We start from the raw sequence: 21,730 nt of genomic DNA, 5'->3' as shown, positions 1-21,730 counted from the left end.
CCACCACCTCCTCTTCCCCTCCATATTACCGTCTTAAGCCTCTCCCTTCCCTTCTATCTCCAAATTCCCCTCTTACTCCTCTCCCCCTTTCTCTGTCCTTCTTCTCCCTCCTTCTTATCCTCTTCCTCCTCCCCCTCGCGTTCAAATTCTCCTCTTGCTCTTCCAGTCTGTCTCTCTCTCCCCATTCCTTCCACCTGATAATAATGCCCTTCACACACTCGCTTCAGCCATTTCAATCTCTCTCGCCCTTCAAATTTCTATTCGCCTTTCTTCCTGTTCTCATTTCCCCCCTTTTCCTCTGCCTCTTTCTCATTTACTTTGTTCTTACTCTCTTTTCTTCTCTTCTTCTTTTTTTCCCTATTCAGAATCGCCCTCCTCCCTCTTCCTCTTTCGCCTCCACTTCTTTCTCTCATTCCGTCTCCCTTTTCCCCCTCTCATATCCCCCACTCATTTTTCCTCTCACCTCCCCCCCTTCTTCCTTCCTACTCTCCCCCTCTTCTTCTAAATTCCTGTTCCCCCCCTTTCAAAATGCCCACTTCCCTGTCTAACTCTTCCCCTCTTAATCCCTCTGCTTTTCTTCCCCAGTGAGCCATTCTTGCACCTTTCAGCTTTCTCCTCTCCTCCCTTCTGCTTCCTCTCTTTTCTCCCACTCCTCCCACATTCTTCTCTCTCCCTTTCATCTCTTTTCTCCCACCCCTTGTTCTCCATTCTTCATTCTCCCTTTCTTCCTCCCTTCCCTCCAAATCAGCCTCCTCCCTACTTCCCTCTCTCCCCCTTCCAAATCCCCCACCCCCCCTCCCTGATAATGCCCCTCACACTCGCCTCGGCCATTTCCATACGCTTCCAGGAGGCTGCTGTCAATACACACAAGCTGCCATTATAAGCACCTTCACACTGCACACCATCGTAGATATGAGGGTTAAGTCTAACTCCTCCCTAACTCATACACACAGCAACCATTGTAAGGACCTTCACACTGCACCCCTCACAAATATCCTGGCTAAGGCTCACTCCTTGCAAACCATTCCTAACCCATGCATAATGAACCTCTCACTGACGTCCAGTCTAAGTTTCACTTCTGGCAACTCCAAGCTCACACACACAAGCTTTCACCATAAATACGTTCACACTGTACCCACTCATAGATATCCCGGCTGGATCTCACTCCCTGCTAGTCATTCCAAACTCAAGAATTATAAACAACCTCACACTGTACCCGTCAAAGGCACTCCTGACAATGTTTAACTTCATAACTCGAACACCTTATTTTAAGGACCTCACACTGCACCTTCTCATGCATAGTCTGGCTTAATCTTGCGTCTTCTTAGCTGCCTATATTCACCCTCTGTCGGCTTTTCTTGTTCTCTCTCAGCCTTCCCTCCCGCCTCCATTTTATATTTACTTTCACTCACCCCTTCCTTGCTCTTTCAGCCTTTTTTCTATGTCTCAGTCAGTCTGCTTTGCGTTTCTGTCTTCATATTTTTCTATTGCTCTTCCTAATCTCTATACACTCCTGGGCTTCTTTTTGTCAGGCAAGGTACTGAACTCAAGACAGAATAGAAGAGACCCTTTGTACAATGTGTGTGTGTGTGTGTGTGTGTGTGTGTGTGTGTGTGTGTGTGTGTGTGTGTGTGTGTGTGTGTGTGTGTGTGTGTGTGTGTGTGTGTGTGTGTGTGTGTGTGTGTATGTGTGTGTGTGCGCGCGCATTAAGTCACTATACAAGTGATTTAAATTTTGTAATAACGGTTGGACTGAATAAAATATCAGCAGAGGGGTATGCCATAATGAACTGAATGAATGAATAGAAATATAAACAAATACAAACACGAATAAAAACATCGCATGTATAAATAAACAGCACCAATAAAATAATAAAGGTAGTTGACGATAACCATATAAAATTAATCAAGCGGCGGGAAGGACAAGTGATGGTCTCCAAAAGCTGCCAGATCAAAGGCTGTCTTCTTTGCAGTTAACCCCTTCAACGCGTGACTTTATTTGAATGTATTCTTGCGGCTCCACAAGAGTTTATATTCAGCTTATGAGACAGTTTGAACGTGAGGGGTTAGATATGACCCTCATTAACACTCTTCAATACAAGGACTTTCCTAAATTGAACAGAATAGTTTGAAAATAGCAAAATTAAGCTAAATTATGTCACTCAATTCACGCGAGTAGTGAACCTCCCCAGCAGCTCTTTCATACCTGGTTATTGCTTCCTTTGGCTGGCTAGTATCCTGCTGTGCGTTATTTGTACAAAGTATGTTGATAATAGAAGGCTATAAATATCAGACAAGAGTCTTTCCAAGCGTGATGCGTAAAATACTGTACATCGTTAAAAGAGTTGCTTGAAAATCCCCGACGCTGCCGACAATACAGCCCTAAACGTGTGCTTCTGAAAATTATGGACCCATTGCTTGCAGACTGTACTTGTTTTACCTTAACTTGCCCCAGATTTTCGTTTTTGTTTGTTTGTTTGTTTAAGCCAATTTCATCTCTCTCTCTTTCTCTCGTGCTCTTCACGCACTTGTTTCAGCCATTTCCATCTTCCATCTTAAATCTCCTTACTCACATCCTCGCCCTCTTTACCCCTCATATTCCCACTATTCCATCCTTTTCGCACTCCACGTCCTTCATTTCCTCCTCCTCCTCCACCATTCAAAATCGCAGACACTGTAAAGCATGAAAAAGGCTAAGGGAAGTAGAAAATGATGCACTTTGACGCTGACTGAGCCGTCCCCGCAATACACAAAAATTCGTTAGCTAAGAGACAAAAGTGTGCAATATATGGACTATCCTGTATATATGGGGCGATCATAAAATTTGATGATTTGCACATCCAGCTCGTTTATTAATTTTGCACTAACACCATTAATTTCGTCAGTCAGATGAAGCCTTTTTAAATCATTTTACTCTGGATATTACCGGTTGATTTTATTCAACGCAGGAAAGATCTCCCTGACTGAACAGGTTAGAGAATATTTTACCTTCCCATCCTCCCCTCTCTCTCTCTCTCTCTCTCTCTCTCTCTCTCTCTCACAGACACACACACAAACTTACCGTACTCCACAACCCTGACTGTTGCACAAAAATACTGCAGTACCACATTTTTTATACCGGCCATATTTTTTCCCCACCACCATCATACATTATTCCAACCCCTGACACTCAATCTTCAGAGCCCCCCCCCCCTGCTATATCTTGTAGGCCCTCACTCTCACCCCTCCATCCTTATATCTCACCCTCATCCCTATAGCCCAGCAACCCTCTCCCATATATTGCTATCCCTTGGTCATATAATACAATCTCTATGCCATATATTTTAGCAGTTCCCACCCCTTTCATATCCCTCTTAGATCTGGGATTCCTCATCAGCTGAGTGAAATCGTCTGAGCTAGCCTCATCCCTACAGACCTCGTCCCCTCTCTAGTACTGCTATTCTTAAGTCATACATAAGTAACTGCTATACCTTCACATTCCTCTCATATACAGGAGTAAAATCGCTTAGAACTTTTCAGAATTCGGTATTTTTTTTTCCTCTGTCATCATCATCTATATATACAGCGTGTCCCAAGATAAGTGTGCCACACGTCAGGTTATTCTAGGATTAATTCTGAGTAATGAATGCAATACCAAAGTGGGTCCAAATCTCAACTATTACTGGGCTACAATGACTGTTGAATTTATGGGTGAAATATGAGGAAGACCAATTTCGAGCGAATGGTTATCCTTAATTGTACCTCCGTAACGCATGAGAATTGAAACTATGTTGATATGTCCTTATCACTAAAAATTCGCTCAAGATTTGTCTCCAGCCACACTTTCCATGGGACATCCTTTAAGTCATGTATAACAGTCATAAGGTCATAATGATACAGTATAAACCGTGCTCAATTTATCACGTTTTTCAGACCTGGATTATTTCTTTAACTAAGTAAAATCATCTGACGGTAGCTTGAGTAAAATACCTGAGTGAAGCTAGAGGTTTATGTAGGCTGATGTAGAAAAGTTAAAAATAAGTCTTCACCATTATGGCCGCCATCCAAACCTCAGTAGGTACAACTCTCTCTCTCTCTCTCTCTCTCTCTCTCTCTCTCTCTCTCTCTCTCTCTCTCTCACTCACTTTTATAAGAGGCCCCAACTTTCATCTCTATACATGCAGCTCTCAACCCTTTGCTCTTCAACTTTTATGCAAGTTGCCCTCATCTATACTTATACATCCTTTCCTCCTATGTATACAGCCCTCACCACTTCGTCCCTCACCCCTATTATATGCAATCACTATATGTGAAACCCTAATACGCAGCCCTCATCCCCACAGCTGCAGCTCTTATATGCATATCACTGCTACAGATGCAGCCTTCATATGCAGGGATCAAGGCTATAGATAGAGCCCTCACCAATACTCGTATATCCCTCAACCTACATGCGGCCCTCACCATTTCCCCATTCCCCTCTACTGATGCATCCCTCACCCCTATATGTATAACCCTTTTATACAGTTCCCATCCCGTTATTTAATGTACAGTGATTATATGCAGCCCGCAGCCCTTCATATGCTGCCCTTATAATAGCCCCCATGACCCCTATAGATGCATCCCTCAGCCCTTCATTTACTGCCCTTATATGCACCCCTCACCCTTACGGATGCAGCCTTCATCCCTATGCCCCTGAAGCCCTCTTCTCCGCCACCCCTCATATTTCCCTTCTGCCTGGAAAAAAAGTAAATATGGCCCCTCCCAAAAGTAGTGGTGGTCATCCATCACAATTCTCTGCCCATTGACTTAATCTCGCCTCTCCTCCCCGCCTCCTCTCCTCTCCCCTTCTCTCTCGATCATTCTTTTCTACTCTTCTCTTCTCTCCTTCATCATTCTTCTATTTTTTCTCTCTTCATTCCTATGTCACTCTAATCTATGCCTCCTCCATAGCTCTCGTCCCATTTCGTCTCGTCTCATCTCGTCTCCTTTCCTCTATTTTTTTCCCATTACTCTTTCCTCCATCCCCCCTCTCCTCCCCTTGCCAGCCTTCTGCTTTCTGCCTCCTCCATTTCTCTTCTCTCCGTCCTCTTCTTTCTCCCTCCCCTATTATTTATTATTCCTGCTTTTTTTCTTCTCCTTTTCCATAATTCTATGCCCATCACAAATCTATCCTCTCCTCCCTACCCTTTCTTCTCTCCTCTCTACCGTTCTTGTGCCTAACTATTCTCTACTCTTTCCTGCATCACTCTGCTCGCTATTTCCTTCATTATTCTCTCCATCCCCTTATGTATTCCTCTTCCATCGTTCATTCCTCTGACTCTTCTCCCTATCTCACTTCTCTTCTTCTCCCTGTAAGTCTCTTCACTATAACCCTTACATTACCCTACTCTCCATCTCCTCTCCGCTCTTTCCTCCACCATTCTCCTGTACTCGTATAACTTCTCTCTTATCCTCTCTTTCCACCTTCAGTATTTTCTCTCTCTACCCTCTTCTCTCTACTCTGTCTACAGTTCCAATTTCTTTCCCAATTCTCTCTCTCTCTCTCTTTCTTTCTTTCTCATCTATCCACCCCAAAGCATAATTTATTCAACATTCTACCACCATTTTCCGTTCCTCCAACAATGAACCATACGAAAAAATGGAGTGAAAAGGGGAGGGGTCAAGGGAAGGGGATGAGGGGAAGACGAGTGGGGTGAGAGGGTAAATGGAATGAGAGCGGGTGAGCGAGAGGATGAAAGTTTGACTGGGAAAAGGACTGAATGGGACTGGAAGCGTAAGAGGGATAGAATGGGAGTGGGACGGAAACTGGTAAGATGGGGATGCATAACAGAGCTGGTAAGAAGTAAGGAGAGGAAGAAGAAGAGTGGCATGGGGAGAGTTAAGTGATAGAAAGACTTGGTAAATGGGAATGGGTTAAGGAAGGAAGAAGAGAAGCGGGAGAAGAAGAGCTGAGTAAGAAGAGGAGTAAGTAGGATAAAGAGGATAAGAGAGTCTAAGGTCTGAGAAGGGAAGAGAGTGTGATGAGAAAGAGAAGGGGAAAGAATGAGTGAGATGGAGACTGGAATAGGGAAATGGGGGAGTGGAAGAGTAGGGTGAAGTAGCAAGGAGTGAGAGGGTTAAAGACAATGAGGTGAGCAAGAAGGAGTGAGAGGGGAAGAACATCTAAAAAGGGGGTTAAGGGGAGGGGGGAGGGATGAGTGGGAAGGAAGGGGTATGAGGAGGTAGGGGGAATGACACAGGAAGGGAGGAGGGAGAGAGAAGGAATGGAAATAGGAAGGATTAGAAAAGAAGGGGATAAATGGAAACAGAACAAGAGGGATATAAGGGAGACTCAGTAGGGTGAAGAGGGCATGTCGCGAGAGAGAGAGAGAGAGAGAGAGAGAGAGAGAGAGAGGGAAATGAGTGGGTCAGAGAGGGACTGAGTGGGAAGAGAGAGGAGATAGGGGAGGGAATGGACCAAATCTCCTCCTCTAATCGCTCCCACGCAGCCATGCCATCCTCTAAAATAGCTTTCAGGCCATCCCATGTCCCACCCCCCTTTCTCTCTCTCTCTCTCTCGCTCATTCTCTTTTTTTTTTTCTCTTCTCCCTACTTCCTCTGCATGTATGCCTCATTCAGACCTTTCTTTTTTCCATCTCTCCCCTTCCCATTATAACTCCACCCTTTCCACCCAGCGCTGTTCATTTACTTTTCCATTTCCATCTCACTAATCCATATGTTTTTTTTTTTCTCTGCCATCCATCCATCCCTCTCGTGATCTTCCATTCCACTGCACCCATCTTTCATATCCCATCCTCACTCATCCACTTAAGGCATCGTCACACTCACATCCCATTCCATCAATATCCAACGACTCATCCCATTCAACCAATAGCTCGCCGATAATCCACTACATTTACGCTTTTCATCATTCCCACCCACCCATTTTTCTTTGCCATTTCCATCCTCTCCTTTTTCCACATTCCACCCAGTTCTACCCATCTTATTTTCCTATCCATGCCTATCCACCTCCAACTCATCTCCCCACTCCCTCTAGACCTCTTTTATTCCTCCCTCCCTCGACTTCTATATTCATCATTTCCTATATCTGTTTCACATCTCACCTCATTACACCCTCATCTCATTCCACTCTCAACTCTTGTCATACTATTCCAGACTTCTCTCTCACTTTCCCTTTCTTTATCCTTTCCCTCTCCACATCCCATCCCATTCTACTACCTCCTTCCTCATTTCACCGACTCTACCCATTCCGTCCCACCTCATCTTTCTATTTCTTCCCATCCCAACTCCATCTCCCCATTCCATCCCAGCTCCATCTCCCCATTCCATCCAGCTCCCCACTCCATCCCATTCTACTCATCTCTCCATCCCACTGACAACAAGCTTACTGTACGTCCGTTTGCTTCAGAAGGGAGTGATGGTGGGTCGTGGAGGGTGGGGGGGGGGGAATATAATGAAGGATAGTGTACTGGGCCCAGGCATCATTTCCATCCCATCCCACCTCATTTCTCTCTCTCTCTCTCTCTCTCTCTCTCTCTCTATTCCATCACATCCCATTAACTCACTCACTCTCGTGTTCCATCTCATTCACCCCCCTTTCTATCTCGCACATCCAACCTTTAGTCTTTCACATTTAACTATTTTCTTCTCACTTCCCTTTCATACAGCCCTAACTCTTCCACTCTCCCTCTATCCACAACGCCTGTACCATTCCACAAGTCTGTCTCTCATAATCCCATCCACTATAATTCCATCCCCTTCACTTTTCATGTATCCTAATTTATAGTTTACCAATTTTGTTATAATTCTGTCTTTACTCCTCCATCATTCCCCCTCCCACAATTCACTATACTTTTCCACCAGTTTCTATTTCCTATTTGGTCCTATACAGTACATTCCAGTTCCCATCCTTTCCCTTTTCCACGCATCTTATTTTATGTTCGATCCACCATCCCATCACATTATCTCTACCTCTCCATTCCATTCCACAAACCCCTATTCCAGTCTCCTATCCATCCCACTCGTCTATCCCTTTATCTTTCCCATGCACCCAGTTTTACATTCTTCCCAGTTCCTTTCATAGCCCCGCTACCCCTGTACCTCCCTCCTTTCTCCAAACCCCCTATTCCATTCCACCAATTCTCTCCCACACCCCCTCTGGAAATAGGCTTACTGAGCGGCCGTTTGCTTCAGAGGGGAGTGGGGTGTGTGGGAGTGGGGAGGGGGGTGGTATAATGAAGGACAGTGTAGCGGGCCCAGGCATCACTCAAGTATATTGCAGTTATGGCTAGTATTATTCAGATGGGTTGCACACTCCCACTGTAATTCTCACTTGCATAAGCTCGTGCGTGTGTGGGTGTGGATGTGGATGTGAGGCGGGGGAGATGGGGTGCTGGTGTGTGTGTGGGCGCGGGCGGTGTTACTGTGTGGTTGTGTGTGTGTGGCGAGGAAATAGCGTGGGTGTGAGGGGGATGATATTGTGTGTGAGTGCGTGGGGGTACAGTGCTGTTCTGTTGTGTGTGTGAGTGCGTGGGGGTACAGTGCTGTTCTGTTCTGTTGTGTGTGTGTGTGTGTGTGTGTGTGTGTGTGTGTGTGTGTGTGTGTGTGTGTGAGAGAGAGAGAGAGAGAGAGAGGGAGAGAGAGAGCACGTGTGTGTATGAGTGGGTAAGTGAAAGGAAGGATAGGGAAGCATGGTGAAGTGTGAATCTGGGAGAACACATGCAGATAAGGAAGGCTACAGACTGCAGAACAGGACAAAGGACAGAATGTGGATAGGAGTCGTGTGATAATGTTAAAAAGAGGACATAAATAAGAGGATGAAGAAGAGGTGTGTGGTGGACGAGGGAACTAAAGCCGTAAAGGACAGGATAAGAATAGAGTGTAGGAAGAATGAAGGCTGGTGAATTTGGCTCTCTCTTGTATTTTGTTATTCTCTTGGAAGGAACAATGATTGCGGGCTCGCGGCCTTTGGTTCCTTCTTCCTCGCATAAAAAAAAAAAAAACGTGAAATAGAAAGGCGAAGAGAATGTTGTGGAAGAAGAAGAAGAAAAGGAAGGAGGAGGAGGAGGAGGAGGAGGAGGAGGAGGAGGAGGAGGAGGAGGAGGAGGAGGAGGAGAGAGAGAGAGAGAGAGAGAGAGAGAGAGAGAGAGAGAGAGAGAGAGAGAGAGAGAGAGAGAGACGGGGGGACTGTAAAGGGGGGTTAGTAGACAGAAAGGGGAATAAGGCGGGGAGGGAGGGTGAGGGGAAGAGAGGGAAGGCAGAGAAGGTAAGAGGGCGAATTGGGAACATAAATGTTAGGAGGGGTAGGAAAGGAAGGCAGAAAGAGGAGGGGGAATAGAAACGAAAGGGGGACGGAAAGGGTGGGTGGAAGTAAAGGTGAGGGAGAGGAGTGGAAAAAGAGGACAATACGAAGTAATAGAAGGTGGGGCAGAGAGGGTGAGGGGGGCGGATAGGGATGCACGTGGGGGGGGGGGGGAAGTAGGAGGTAGAGAGAGAAACTCGAAGAGAAAAGGGAAACCAGAAAGGGGTCAGAAAGGTGGTCGTGGAGGAGGGTAGACAGAGGGAGGGGGGCTTTTGGCGGAGGACAGTGGTGGATGGGCAGGCATTAGGGATGGTCTCAGATGATGATGTTACCGGGAGGCGACACAGACACAGCCACACACGCACAAGTATTGGTGCGTTGTGGTGCTCAGAGATAATGGCGGTGGTGAGAATAATGGTAGTAGTTGTGGTGGAGAAAGATAATGGTCGTGGTTGTGGTGGTGGTGAGAAAATGGTGGAGGTTGCGGCGGGAGATCATGGTGGTAGTTGTGGTGGAAGATCATGGTGATGGTTGTTGTGATAGGTGATGGTGATATGGATGGTCAGTGGCGAGAGAAACAGGTTGTGACTGAGATAACGTGTTGGTGGAGAAGATAATGATGGTTATGGCGATGAGAGGTAATGGGGTTGTGGTGGTGAGAGAACTGTGGTGGTTCTGATAGTGAGAGACAATGGTGATGATTATAGCAGTGAGATAATGGTGATGGAAAGAGAATAATGGCAATGTGAGCTAGTAGTGGCTGAGAGATAATGGTGGCTGTGGTGGTGATAGGTATAGGTGGGTGGCGATACACAATGAGGGGACTTGTGGTGATAGGCAATGAGGGCGCTTGCAGATGGAGATAATGATGGTGTTAGTGGTAGTGGAACTGAAAGATGATAATGGTGGTAAGAGATAAAGATGTTCACTGTAGTACTTGTGGTGAACAGAGCGATGGTAGTTGCTGTGGTTACGGTTAGAGATGATGATCGTAAGTTATAATGGCAACTTTGGAATGAGTGGTTGTGGCTATGCATGGTAATGGTTGGTGTGGCAGCAGATGGTGGTGGCTGTTGCTACATTTGGTATGGTGGAGGTAGTAAGAGATGCACTTAGGCGGTATGGCAGAGAATGGTGTTAGAAAGCTAGGGAGGTTGCAGTGAGTGATCATCGGAGTATCTGTGGTGGGAATGATGGTAGCTGTGGTGGTAGTGTGAGGTAACTGCAGTAATGAGTGGTAATAGTGGTAGCTGTGGTGACAGTATATAGCAATGGTGGTAGTTTTGGTGGTTGGGAGTTGTAGCGGTGGTAGCTTTGATGGTAGGGAGTGGAAATGGTAGTAGCTGCGGTGTCAGTGGTAATGGTGACAGTTATGGTAGTAGTGACTGGAAACCGCAGTACTAAGTGGCAATGGTGGTAGCTGTGATAGTACTGAGTGGCAATGGTGGTGGCTTTGGTGGTAGTAAGTGACAATGGTGGTAGCTGAGGTGGTTGTGAGTGGAAATGGTAGTAGCGGTGGTGGCAGTGAGTGGTAACTTCGGTAATCAGTGGCAATGATGGTAGCTGTGATGGTAGTGAGTGATAACGGTGGTGGTTCTGGTGGTAGGGAGCGGTAATGGTGGTAGCTGTGATCGTATCGAGTGATATTGGTGGCAGCTGTGGTACCAGTGAGTGGTAATGGTGGTAGCTGTGGTGGTAGTGAGTGGTAACGGTGATGGCTGTGATGGTAGTGCGTGGTAATGAGGGTAGTGAGTGGCAATAATGGTAGCTGTGGTGGTAGTGAGTGGTAATGGTGGTAGTTGTTTTGGTAGCGAGAAGTGATGGTGATGGCTGTGTTGGCAATGAGTGGTAATGGTGGTACTTTTTTTTTTTTATATGTCCGACTCTGGGCATAGGCTTCACAGCCTGCTGTCAAGGCCCAGTAGTCCTCCTACATACATACACCTCCCTACATGTCACCACTTCGGCGCTAACACCCACCGTCCATATTGAATACATGCTAGGGCTGTCTCATACAGGACTGGAGTATTGGTATTAGCGGGGGTATTTTTACGACATGTCGGCGGGTCTTCTGGTAGATCAGTAAAGTCTGATTTCATGAAATTCAAATCCTTAAACTGTTCCCTGCCCCAGTGCGGATTTGAACCTGGGTCCAGTAGGACTGCAGGTCATCTCTCTACCGATTGAGTTGTGGTGGGAGTGAACGAAAATGGTGGTAGCTGTGGTGGTAATGAGTGGTAGTGGTGGCAGACTGGTAATGGTGGCAGAGAGTAGTAACAGTGGTGGTGAATAGTAATGATGGTCAATGTGGTGGTAGTGAGAGGTGGTAGGTGTGGTGGTGGTGAGTGGTAATGGTTGTGATGAGGCGAGAGATAATGGTGTTAGTAGAGGGGTTGGTGGCGAATCAGTTGTGGTAGTGGTAGCAAGAGATCATGGTGGTAGTGGTTATGGTAGTTCTTGTAAGGTGGTTATGGTGGTGGATCCTATGGTAACAGCTGTAGTGGTCGTGGTTATTGTAGTCAGAGCTGGGATGGCGGTGGTGGCAGTGAGAGAGGCACTGGTAGTGGTGACAGAAGAGCACTGAGGTGGTTGTGGTGGTGGTGGTAGGGGTTGTGGCAGCGAAAAGAAACTGATATTTGTGGTCAGGAATAATGGCATTAACGACAGCCTTAGTTCGTGGGAGACAGCAGCAATGTTGGCTGGAGAGTAAAAGTGCGAATGCAGCTGATGGCCTGGAGTTAACACCGGTGATAAAAACATAGGCAACGTTACACTGTTACAACCCTCCACCTGACCAAGCACATAACCCCCACCTCCCTGCACACCTAACCAAGAGCATAACGGCGTAAGGAGAACGCCATGAGGACACATAGCCTGGGCCTTTCAGATTCCTTGTGCAAGTCGCATTGAAATCTATGCACATTTTTTTTTTTAACTACTTAAGACACAATATTTTACCTATCAAAAGGCACCGGTTCACTATAAAAGACACATAACTTTGTGAAATTTCATGACTCTGTGGTGAATACGTTCTGAGTTCTGGCCCGGAAAGGAAATCTCTATGCCCAGCCAGCCGCCCTGCCGCCCAACTTTACGGACGGACACCTATTGATCCCAGTGATAACAACACCCTCCTCTGACTCTGTCAGGTGGAGGGTAAAAATGGTGGCAGTGGTGATGCTGGTAGCGCAAATGCTGATGTTTGTAATGGTACTAAGGGAAAGCTGGACATTAAGGTGATCAGAGTTACGGTAATGGTAACAGTGATGATCATAATGGTGGTGCTGAAGTTGAAATAAAATTGTTGTGGTGCCAGTTATCGTGGTGCAGATGGTGGAGATAAAGTATGATGAGAGAATTCTGATATTGATAGTGATGATGATGTTTTTGATTGCGAGAGGAGAGGGTGTTAGTAATGGTAGTTATTGTGGTGCAGTAGAAACCGATGGTGATGATCGCGATGAATATGTTAATGGTGTTATCTAGGCGAAGTGAGAGGTGGTGGTACTGATGTGGATGACCGTGGTAGTTGTGAAATATGAAAACGTTAGTAATGATATTTATTGCGTGGTGTTACATTAGTTGCACTGGTAATTATGACTAAAAAATGGTGTGAAAATGCTGTGATAATAAGCCTGAATAACTATCTGTCCATCCAATCTCCCATCTACGAATATCTACAGCCAAACACCTAATCTTAATGTCCATCCAGAGTGGCCGCTACAAACAATAAATGTCTCAGTGCTCGTCTAACAAGACTCATCTCCTTTCCCTTCTGCCAATTCAAGTTACCCTCTCTCACACACTCCTCTTCTTCATCCTTCCATCTCGTCCAGCAAAACCCACAATGATTATACTTTGAATAATAGAACGCTTACTAGCCTTAACGTCCACCTGACCCTTCTAATGACAAAAGCTAATGAGAGAGGGAGAGGGACTAAATTTGGAGGACGCAAAATTTAGAGGCGATATGATCAATGTGGTGGGGTGGAGTTGGGGGCAAGGCTGGTGTGTGTGTGAGGTACTTTAGGGGAGATTGATACGGAGGGGGCGCAGGAATTTCTCTAGGGAGCGGGTGAGGGAGAGCGAGGTGTGGTGAGGGAGGACGAGATGAGGTAGGAGGGAGAGATATGACAGGACGGAGAGATGAGGAAGGGTGAGGTGTGGTAAAGGAAGGGGAAGATGAAAGATATGAAATGGTGTTTGTGATGCAGTGGTGATGATGATGCTTGCCTGAGTGGTGAGGGAGGGAGTGACAAAGTAGAGGAAGAGAGTGATTGTGTGTGGTGAGGAAGCATATAGCTGTGTAAGGGAAGGAAGCTGAAAAATGTGAATGGGGTGAATGGGTGGAGGTGGCGTAATGGTGATAGTAGTATTGGGGAAGTGTGAGGTGTGGTAAGAGAAAAAGAGAGGGATGGAGATTTGTACTGAGGAAGTGTTAGGTGTAGTGAGGGAGATGAAGACGTCAGATGTGGAATGATGAAAGAGATGTAGTGGTCTTTTTGCTAAGGGGTGTATGGTGATGGACAGGAAGGTGAAGTGAGATGTGAACTGTGGATTGATGGGAATATGAGGAAGAAAAGGGATGGTTCTGTGAGGGAAGGTGAGGCGCGCGGTAATGCAAAAGGAAAATAAGTATGTGGAGGGCTGATACAGAAAAAGGTTATTGTGGTGTGGTGAAGGAGGGTGAGGAAGAAGGGAGAGGTGCGGTGTGGGTGAGGCATGGGTTAAAGATATTTTGAGATGACACTGGGACGATGTGGTACGGCTGGATGAGGGCATCGTGATAAGATAATATTACAATAATATGACAGAAGGTTTTGATTACATCGTTTTGAGATGGTACTCGGGTGAGATTAGCTTTAGTAAGATGGCACTGCGTGAAGGCAATGTTGTGAGAGGACAATGATTTGTGATGTCACTAAGATGCGATGGAACTAGGATTAGAAATACTTTGGTAAGATAGACAAAGGGACTGCAATGTAATGAGAGGGCAATAAACAAAGAAGGCATCGTGATCAGATGGCACTATAATCAAATGGTACTATGAAGCAATAACAGTGATGAGATGGTAGTATGACTGAGAGGGAACCATGATGAGATGGTACTATGAAGAAAGACGGCACTAAGATCGAACACCAGTAGTTGAGATGGTACTATGATGAAATGATATAGACAGCATCAGGATGAGATGGAACCATGCTGTGATGGTACTGTGATTCGATGGCAAAAGAATATGATGCTTTGATAAGTAATAGTCAGATGTCTATCAATTCTCCCCATTTTAGCAGAGAAACTCCCTATTAAAGTCCATTGCACAGTAACACTCACTTTTTATCTGATCCTGATCACTAAAGCAAATGGAAAAAAGATCGTGACGGAAGGACCCTCACACCGTACAAAACCTATAAATACTCAAGAATAATTCGAGTCCAAATGCATAATGTTCAAACTTCAATTTTAAATATACCCTGGTGATATGCTTCATGAACTAGTAGTACATCTTACTATCAAACAATATGCTTCGATATTAAAAACAACTGTACATTTCATACACCGTTACACATACATAAGCATATACCTAGTTTCATTACACCCCCGTTACCCAGAACTGTACTTTTAGGTTTCTTCAATATACACAATAACACGGTTTGCACATATAGTCTTTTACACATATGATATGATAGTGTCTTAATCTCAAGTTCAAATGTATTAAGCATTTTGCATATGCAGTATACATGTAATAATAAAGCAAAATAGTACACAGAACATAGCAAAATGATTATTAAAATTTGGCAATAATATAATGCATGCAGAATTATGACAACACATTACTACACTTCCATTTACTACTAACGGAGATGCCATTACTACTACTACTACTACTACTAATCCAATTTCTGCTCCTACTAATGCAACCGATACTACTACATTTTATCACTGTTATCAATACCCTAAAATCTACAACTGCCCTTACAAAAAACTAGAACCTCTAGGACTATCACTCTAATACAGAATATACAAAAACCACAACTACTGGGCAACCCTACAACAAGAAACCTACCCCTAATATTACAACAGCCTCTACCGATACCTCTACAATAGCCAGCACTACAACAACCATTACGAAACTACGACAAATACCTCTACAAAACCAGACAATCCTAGCACTACGAATAATCTACACATTTTTACAACTCCTTAAACTACAATACGTACCATCTAAATCAACTCCTACTCCTACAATTACAGCTACAGTATCACATGTACAATTACAGCTATCCCTACAACTACAACTGCATCAACAACAACACATACTCCTAATCCTTCAGTTACAATTACCACACTGCTTCTACAAATACATCTACTCCTACGAATCCCACAACTTCAACTACAACACTATCACCACAACTACATATACTCCCACTCCTTGTACGTTTTAAGCACCTGTATATAAAACTGTAAATCTGTTTGCTGGATACACTATATATTCACTGCTTGTTTACAGTAGATTTCTTTAACTATGTATACCCAGGCCAATGTTTTATAATTACTCTGTACTTCTGTATAAATTATAGTCTTTGGCTTAAAAATATTGCCACACCACATCTTACAGCTATAACTACTCGTACATGAAACTTACTCCTTTTCCTACCGCTGCATCTACTACCACTAAATTACTATCTACTACGACTACATCTACTCCTACAACCATAACTACCTTATCACAACTACATCTACTCCTACAAATTCCCCTCCAACTACTACACCCAAAACTACATTCAACCATACACCTTACACACAGTCACATTTACCCCTACTCCTACAATTACCACAACTACTCCTACCTATAAAAGCACACCAATCCCTGCAGCCACAACTACCTTTCCACAACCACATCTACCCCCGCCTCAACCATATAACAGCTACACATGCACTCCTTCTGCAACAACCACAACCACATATACCTCTCCTCCTACAACTACCACCACTTATTCAATCCCTACAACTACCACTACAACTACTTTACTTCTACGGCTAGTACACCAAAACAAGAGGGCGAGAGACTGACTAGAGAGGGTGGGGTGGAGCGAGGCGTGGGCCGGGCAACACTGACCATGGAGTCGAGGCCAGCACGGGGGTCATACTGTGGAGAGAACAAGCACACGGTAAGCACATGAGCACAGCACATCACATCAGAGCATATTCCAGCACATTAATACTCATGGTTTGTTACTGCACAGTGACATAACTCAGCACATAACACATTATTAAAGCACATTATTATTTTGGTAAATTTAGTGTACAGTGCAAAAAGAAATATATAAGGCATCAGGGCATATTACAACACAGTAACACTTGGTTCATTAGTGCACAGTGACATAACTTGGCACCTCACGGCACAACACTGTACATTAATACTCTTGGATAATGAGTGCTCTGTGCCATAACCTGGCACACTATAACACAGTACATTAATACTCTTGGTTAATTAGTGCACAGTGACATTACTTAGCAAATAGGAATGAATTGCTGAACATTAACAAATTTAGTGCACAGTGACATACTTGGGCACAGCAGCACATTAATGTTTTTTGGTCGATACGTGCACAATGGGATATCTTGGCATGTGTGATGCACACTGTAGCACAATACTCTCTTGGTAATTTTAGTGCACAGTGGAATATTTTAGCACAGTAACAAATCATGGCAAACTGTAGCACAAGGGTATATTAAAGCACAAAAGTGTATCTTCCCACATCAGAGCACCAGCATATTATGAGTGTTGGAGGTAAATTAGAGAATAATGGCACCTTGGCAAAATTTGTCCACAATTGCCTATCTTAACACAATAACACACGTTAGCACAAGAGACATTTTATCAGAGCATATTTATTTTTATCCCGCTACAGCACATTACGGTATAGCACAATAGCACCTTGGGCATCAGAACAATGTAGTACATATTATGACACACTTGAAAACATTAAACCATAACAAAGTATCTTAGCACATTAGAACAAATTTAGGATATCACAGCATATAATTTTCAATATGCTAGGGAAAAGTATAATTCATAACATACTTCAGGTCGGTATCACACAGCACATCGCAATGCACTCGTAGAAAACACAGCACAGCACACTACCACAAATCACAGCACATTTACTACCACTCAGTGCAATAACACACAACACAACACAACACAACAAAGTACGGTACCTCACAGCACATCATACAACAGTATTATCCTATACATCTCACCACAACACAATACGCGATAGCACATTACCATCGCGCAACACACCACCAAACATTACATCACAGCATAGTACCACATAACATCACAACACCGTAGCGTTATACCTCACACCACTCTACCATACAACACACCACAGTGACACGCTGCAAATGACAGTACAACACAACGCATCACAGCACACTACAACAAACACACCACAGCATAGCACCGCACTTTAGATCACAGCACAGTGCCTCAAAGCATATCACAACACAGCACAACACCAAACGACACAACACAACACAGCACATCAAAGCATAAAACCACATAACAGCACAACACATCAGGTACGGCTGTCATCTACACATCATTATGTTGTGACACTGCATTTGTGACCATGTCCAGACTGACATGAAATTAATTTATTGCACGACGACTTATTAGATAAAACAAAGCTTTCATTAATAGCGCAACTTTATACCAGTATTTTTAAGCAGATGAAATTCTTGATAAATCCTATTAACTCTCTGACTATGAAATCTTTTTACATTCATTCTTGCAACCACAGGACCATTTTATTTTATATATTTACCGGTATATATATATATATATATATATATATATATATATATATATATATATATATATATATATATATATATATATATATAGATATATATATATATATATAGATATATATTTGTGTGTGTGTGTGTGTGTGTGTGTGTGTGTGTGTGTGTGTGTGTGTGTGTGTGTGTGTGTGTAGGACCTCGCACAGCGAAAACTGAGGAACTACGGTGCACTCGCATAACTCACGGACTTCTAACTCACGCATTATCTAACTCACGGTGTCCTTATCTAAGTCACTATTATCACCAAACTCACGGAAAAAACTCGCATTTTTCCACTAGAAAATGGTTTACTTCTGCGGAGATGTGTAACTCATGGTATTGTAGCCACAACTCGCGACTGGAAGCCAATCATATTTATGCACACAGTCATTGTGATTGTGTAGCCAGTCAGAACAATGCTTTCTCCACCCATGCCACCTACACCTAGTGGCCAGTACTGCAACTAGGCTAGTGTGAAGAAACCGCTACCCATCTCTCGTCGACGTAAGCACTGTCATCAGCAGAATTTAGGAGAATGCTTTTCAGTATTTTTTATTATCATACAAGGATATGTAATGTCTTTTAATATTGTTTATTATCATTATAAGATATGCAGTACAAACTTCTGAGACAGGATGTTGGTGTTAAGAGGTGTTAAGAGGGGTTCTGTTAATGTTATATAAGTTTATCTGACACCATGGCAGAATTAAATATATTTTTCCCCATAAGGTGTGTTTTTTTTAACTCACGTTTTCCAACTCACGGCATGAGTTCATAAGGAAACTAAAATGAGTTAGGCGAGTGCAGTGTAATTTCCATCATTCCTGCATCACGAGAATCTCCTCTACGTTGAATAAAATCTCTTGTGAGAGCAAAAATACAACAAACAATTTAATAAAACAATAATAATGGTAGCAATAATAATAATAATAATAATAATACAAAACAAACATCACTGTACTATATGGAGTTTAAGATAGAAAGGATGTCGTTGATAACTGAACATTTATTTGTCAATGTTTATCTATTATTGTCTGACGCAGCATCATGTGAGCTGCCCTCTCCACAACTCTGTCTAACATCATATCTATTCCCACACACATCCACCCCTCACCTTATACTCATTCCCCTCACAAAAACTCCTACCCACACTTCTCCCTTTACCCCTTCCCCAGATACCCACTCCCACCCGCACCTTCTCAGAACAACTCCCCACACATTCTCTCTCTCTCTCTCTCTCTCTCTCTGTCACCGTTTTTCCACACCTCCCTCTCACATCCCCAAATCTTACTACACCCCCTCTCAACACCTCTCACTCACAAGCACACACTCACTCATGGCCACATCTCTCATCACACCCTTTCCCGACACCTGCCTCTCATACCCTATACCTCTCCCCACATCATTCCATTACACCCACACCTTCCCTTACTCTCCTTCCCCATATCTCACCTCTAGTCCTTACCTCACTTTCCACGTCCCCTCATCACTTACATCTTCCTCTCACACCCACACCTTTCACCACGCCCCTTCCCCTCACCTCTCTCCCACTGTTACATACTTACACCACCCTCTCACACCCTCACTTCCCCACTCACATCCCACCCACCCCCAGCGACACCCAATCACCGGTTAACTTGTACACGTCATTACAACCAATGGCGCTTATGGCTAACGACCAGCCCTTCACTCGCTGACTCAGCCTGGCAGTGGTGGGGTGGGATGATGAGGGGGTGATGAGGGAGATGATGGTGAGGGAGGGTGGTGATATGGGGGTTAAAGGGTGATGAGGGTACTGATGGTGTAGATGATGATGACGAGGTGAGGGAGGGCGGTGATGTGGGGGTGTGGGGGGTAATGAGGGTGATGGTAATGGGGTGAAGGAGGGTGGTAAAATGGAAGTCAGTGAGCGATGAGGGTGGTGTTGGTAAAATGGAAGTTAGTGAGCGATGAGGGTGGTGATGGTGAGGGGGGTCAGGAAGGGTGGTGGCGCTTAGGTGTGGGAGCGTGATGAGGGGTGATGGGATGTAAATGATGTGCGTGGAGAGATAATGGTGACAGTGAAGGACTAAGATACGAGTAATAACGATGCAGGATGAGGGGGTGAAGTATCCGTTGATGAGTCGGTGATGATGGTGAGGGAGTGGGAGAGTAAGATGAGGGCGATGTTGGGGTCGGGCAGGGAGGATGGGGTGAAACTAATGATGAGGTGAGGGAGTATAGTGACCATACAGTAGTGAGGAGGTGAATGGTGATGGAAGAATAATGAGTAAGACGAGAGTGGTGATGAAGAATGGGGGGATGTGGGGTTTGTGGGAGGAGAAAGGAGATGAAAGTGATGATGGAATCCGGCAGGGAAGTGATGGTGAAGGGGTGAGCAGGGCAAGCCTGTAGGTGATGGTGATGAGGCGGTGAGGGATGATAAAGATGATGAGGTTGTGAAAAAGGAAGGGGGGAGGGGATGAAAGTGATAACAGGGTGACAAAAGGGTAATGGTGAGGGAGAATGGGTGAGGGAGAAGGGGTGAAGGGAAGAGGGTGATCATGGGGTTGACAGCGTGAAGAGAACAGGAGGATGGTAGTAACTGAACAGGGAGGTAATGACAAAGATGACGATGATAATGATGACGATGATGATAATATTGCTGACAAGGGGATTAGCGTGGAGTTGATTTAATGTCGATGACTGGGATATGATTACAGTGGATGATAATGGTGTTAATGAGGGCGATGATGGATTTGAGAGTAGTTGAAATAGTATTAATGAAACAGCTTTCTATATATATTACATGTGAGAGAGAGAGAGAGAGAGAGAGAGAGAGAGAGAGAGAGAGAGAGAGAGAGAGAGAGAGAGAGAGAGAGAGAGAGAGAGAGAGAGAGAGAGAGAGAGAGACTCAAAATACCTCAGGTACTTCTATCTATCTATCTATCTATATACCTAGGCTGCTTCCCCCAAGGAAAGGGAGGTAGCCGAGACAGGACGACTCACTCTCCATTTACTCATCCATTCAAACACATTCATTCGCATCTTAGCCCCAAAGGGGAGAACGGACAGATCCTCACCGCACCACACCGCACAAGGGTCAACTGGGCAATGCAATCAGTGACATCCGCAGCAGGGCCCGACAGCAGAACTGGTTTACCCCTGCCACATCATAACAGACCCATCCCCTTACCCGCACCTGACCTGACTAGCTGATCAGACCAAATGCGGGAGAATATCCCCTCAGGGCTGCGTCATCACTTATTCATTCACAATTTCTCTCCATTTATTTCTGTCACGCACAGCCACTCTTCCTTGCTCAACAGACATCCCTCTCGCATCCAGCGCTCTCTTCACACTGTCCATCCATCCTATTCGTGGTCTTCCTCTCAGCCTTACACCTCTCACATCAGATCTAGTTATCTTTTTCACCAATCGCTCATTATCCATTCTCTCCACATGCCCAAACCATTGCAACACCCTCTGCTCAACTCTACCAGCCATCTCCCGAACAACTCCAGTTCTCCTTCGCACTTCATCATTTCGCACCCGATCCATACGCGTCACTCCACACATACTCCTCAGACATCTCATCTCCATTACATTCAAACTTTTC

General features: G+C 44.6%; 1 protein-coding gene across 1 annotated transcript in view; it reads right to left on the bottom strand.

Annotated features, from left to right (window-relative positions):
* Positions 1–19,485, bottom strand: part of pdm3 (POU-domain protein pdm3) — a 361,168-nt gene extending 341,683 nt beyond the window's left edge. The window contains exons 1-2 of the mRNA XM_080282319.1: positions 19,453–19,485; positions 16,352–16,426 (exon numbers count right to left, since the gene is read on the bottom strand). Coding sequence (XP_080138445.1) covers positions 16,352–16,426; positions 19,453–19,485 — 108 coding nt within the window. The remainder of the gene's footprint in view (positions 1–16,351; positions 16,427–19,452) is intronic.
* Positions 19,486–21,730: the final 2,245 nt, after the last annotated feature.

The sequence above is a fragment of the Coenobita brevimanus genome, chromosome 93 (genome assembly GCF_032717465.1).
Source record: "Coenobita brevimanus isolate Jiangsu-jjx chromosome 93, ASM3271746v2, whole genome shotgun sequence".
NCBI classification, from domain to species: Eukaryota; Metazoa; Arthropoda; class Malacostraca; order Decapoda; family Coenobitidae; genus Coenobita; species Coenobita brevimanus.
The sequence above is the reverse complement of the archived record's forward strand: the minus strand, read 5'-3'. Positions and strand labels throughout refer to the sequence as shown.